The 2943-nt window shown below is 51.2% G+C and overlaps 1 protein-coding gene across 1 annotated transcript; it reads right to left on the minus strand.

Annotated features, from left to right (window-relative positions):
* Nucleotides 1-720: 720 nt before the first annotated feature.
* LOC125527703 (poly [ADP-ribose] polymerase tankyrase-1-like) lies at nt 721-2943 on the minus strand (the record flags this gene model as incomplete). The annotated part of the gene is given in 8 exon segments (XM_048692225.1): nt 721-1044; nt 1168-1247; nt 1429-1608; nt 1697-1798; nt 2125-2277; nt 2357-2488; nt 2704-2790; nt 2856-2943. Coding segments are annotated over 8 exon segments (988 nt in total), but the record flags the coding sequence as incomplete, so codon positions are not given.

Below are 2943 nucleotides of genomic sequence, written 5' to 3' on the forward strand. Positions count from 1 at the left end.
TGCGCGCCTAAAATGCCTAATCACCCACCATAACTACTGCTACAGTGAGGATGAGAGAGACTACTCTCATAACAGGTCGAGAGATGGAGTAGTTTTGTGGTCTCGAGGCAGAAGCGGAGCCTAGACTCTGGACTCCGAACTCGGTGAAGCCGGCCATGGGAGGCCCGAGAAGCGAGCGAGAGCATCTTTGTCGTGTGGGGAATGGGGATGGCGGAACAAACATGCCCCCGTACGCTCGCCTCCAAACGCAAGCCTACCATACCAATTACCAATACCAGTAGGAGTGCGTACGCAGCAGCAGCAACGAGGCCGCCGGTAGTAGGAACGCAACCCCCCTTCCCTGATGATGAACTGGACCGAGCGAGGAGCCAGGCCCAGTGGCTGCATGGAAGACTGTGGCAGCCAGTCCGGTCCGAGGAGCATGTGAGCCCTTGCGGTACAAAGCCCCACGCCTTTCGTGCTGCGTCACATGTGTCTCAGTTTCTTTTTCAGCAGTTTTTTTTCTGGAGGAGCTCCAGCTTTTTCACCCCTACTACCCAGTAGACACGCTGGGCTTTCTTTGTTCACAAAGGCTCTCTCATGGCTGCTGAGCGCCGTGGCAGCAGGCTTGGGCCGCTATCCGGCCCGATAAGCATAGAGCCTTCATAAGCATAGTGCGATGATGACGTTGGGAAAGGCGAGGCCCGTTTCAAAAGGTATGCAGGGTTGGGGATCATCACATTGGGGGGAAGGCGACGTGCTATACGGCCCAGGAAACAAAGAGCCCCACGTGCGTTAAACAACAACAGGCGCGCAAAACCAAACCACAAAGCCCGCCAGAAACACAACTATACAGCCTCCGACTCCCGCCACAGTTTTCTCACCGCTTCACCATTTTCCTACTGGCCACTGGATAGTGGCTGGGCTCTACCTAGCGCCTGCACAAAAGAGCCCTGCTCTCGGACTGTTTGATCACACGGCCCAGACAGAACCTGGCTTCTTCCTTGCACCCCTTCCTCCAGGCGCCGCGAAACCAAGGCGCCCTTCGTGCGCTCCAAGAGATCCCTGCAGAGGTATGAACATGCCGCTGTCATGCGGGCCACCATGCACGCTTGTAACGCAAGTTTCAATTTGTTCGATGGCGATGGCGTGTAACCATGTGAGGATGCAAGTGCAGAAATGGATTACCGGAGGGCGTTGGCGATCTTAGGGTTCTGCGGATCAAGCTCCGATGCCTTGACAAACGCGGCGTAAGCGCTGGCGTAGTCCTAACACAAGCGCAGATTAGATGCCATGTTGATGAGCCAAGAAAGAACAAGGGTGAATCAAATCAGGCCGGCACCCAATGGTTAGTTGAGCGGATCGGCCGACCGATGGGTGGGTATTGGATGGCTGAATCTGAACCTCTGAAGCACAGAAGGGAAGCGCAAACAGCAGAGCGATGATCACCTGCAGGAAACGGAAGGCCTCTCCTTGGCGGTAGTAGCCTTTCCCCCAGTCAGGCCATAACCTGATGCAGGCCTGGGCGTCCGAAAGCGCCTCGTCGCCGACACCAAGGCGCAGCCAGCAGAGACTCTTGTTTGCATATATGGAGGCGTCTATGTCGTTTGGATCATCGAACTTCAGTGCCTGAATGTGAAAAAAAATTGTTACCATGTTGTACATACTATCATGTTGAACATGTGCATACAAAATCAACAGCAAAAAAAGAAATTACCATGTTGTACATAAGTATAGCCGTGTCGTAGTCCTTGATTTCGTAGGCCTTGTTCCCTTCTAGTTTTAGTTCAGCTTTCCTCTTACAAGAATCCTTTCTCACCTATAAACCGAGAAAGTAGTTTTACGGCAACCAATTACCAGATAACCATGGAGTGTTGTGTTGATACGAGCAAAGCCAATTAGTACTCACTCCTTCCCAAAATTCTTGTCTTAGATTTTTCTAGATACGGATGTATCTAATACTAAAATGTGACTTATACATCCGTATTTAGACAAATGTAAGACAAGAATTTTGGGACACAGGGAGTACTAAATTAGCTACATTTCAAGTGCATGGAAACTGATTAAAACAAGACCCTCCGCAAGGGTTGATGAGCTGGTAAATAGTGCTAGTATCTACTGGTAACTAACATCAATAAGACGTACCCGCTCCTTGTAAGCAGCAGAATTCACATAACTCATGATGCCAGCAACACTCCAGCCAGACATGTTTGGAGGGCATCGAGTCACAGGAAACAGAAGTTGAACTAGTTTTTTTCCACCTTGGACCGCGGCGATTTCTATCGGCAACCTACCAAGCTGTTACAGAGTACAGAAACCATGAGTTTTCTGGGGAACATTCTTGTTCAGGCATAAGGATAAAACTCAGTATGCTCACTTCGTCAGGAATGTTCGGATCTGCTCCAGCCTTCAACAAGCACTTGACAAATCCGATGTTGCCACGGCGGCTGCACGCTAACAACAGAGGGGTCGCTCCGCTGAATCCACCGGCGTGAACATTAGCCCCACCCTATAGTTAACATTTCCAGAACAGTCTCAGTTTAGAACAAGGGAATTCGATAGGCGCAATGCATGCGGAAATTCTATGGAACTCCAGCAATCCAAGCATTGCAAGTGCTACTTACAAAAAACCGTTACCGCGACATCGCAAACAACTGGTAGTATGATTTGTGCAATCAACACGAACTTAGAGATCAATTAGCAGAAGATAATGCAATGTAGCACCTCAATGAGCAGCTTCATGCATTCCACGGAGCCACCAAGAAGCGACGAGACCAAGGGCGTGAAGACACGGCTGGCGAACTTGTTGGGCTGCAAAATCGCAAGCTGGTCAGCCATGAACAAAATGCACGCACCATAGGAACGGCCGCACATACATCGGCGCCGTGGCGCAGCAGGACGCGGATGACTTGCGGGCACCCCCGCATGGCGGGGACGTGGAGCGCCGTGCCCCGGGGGTTCGCC

Source organism: Triticum urartu, unplaced genomic scaffold (genome assembly GCF_003073215.2).
Source record: "Triticum urartu cultivar G1812 unplaced genomic scaffold, Tu2.1 TuUngrouped_contig_4355, whole genome shotgun sequence".
Taxonomy (NCBI): Eukaryota; Viridiplantae; Streptophyta; class Magnoliopsida; order Poales; family Poaceae; genus Triticum; species Triticum urartu.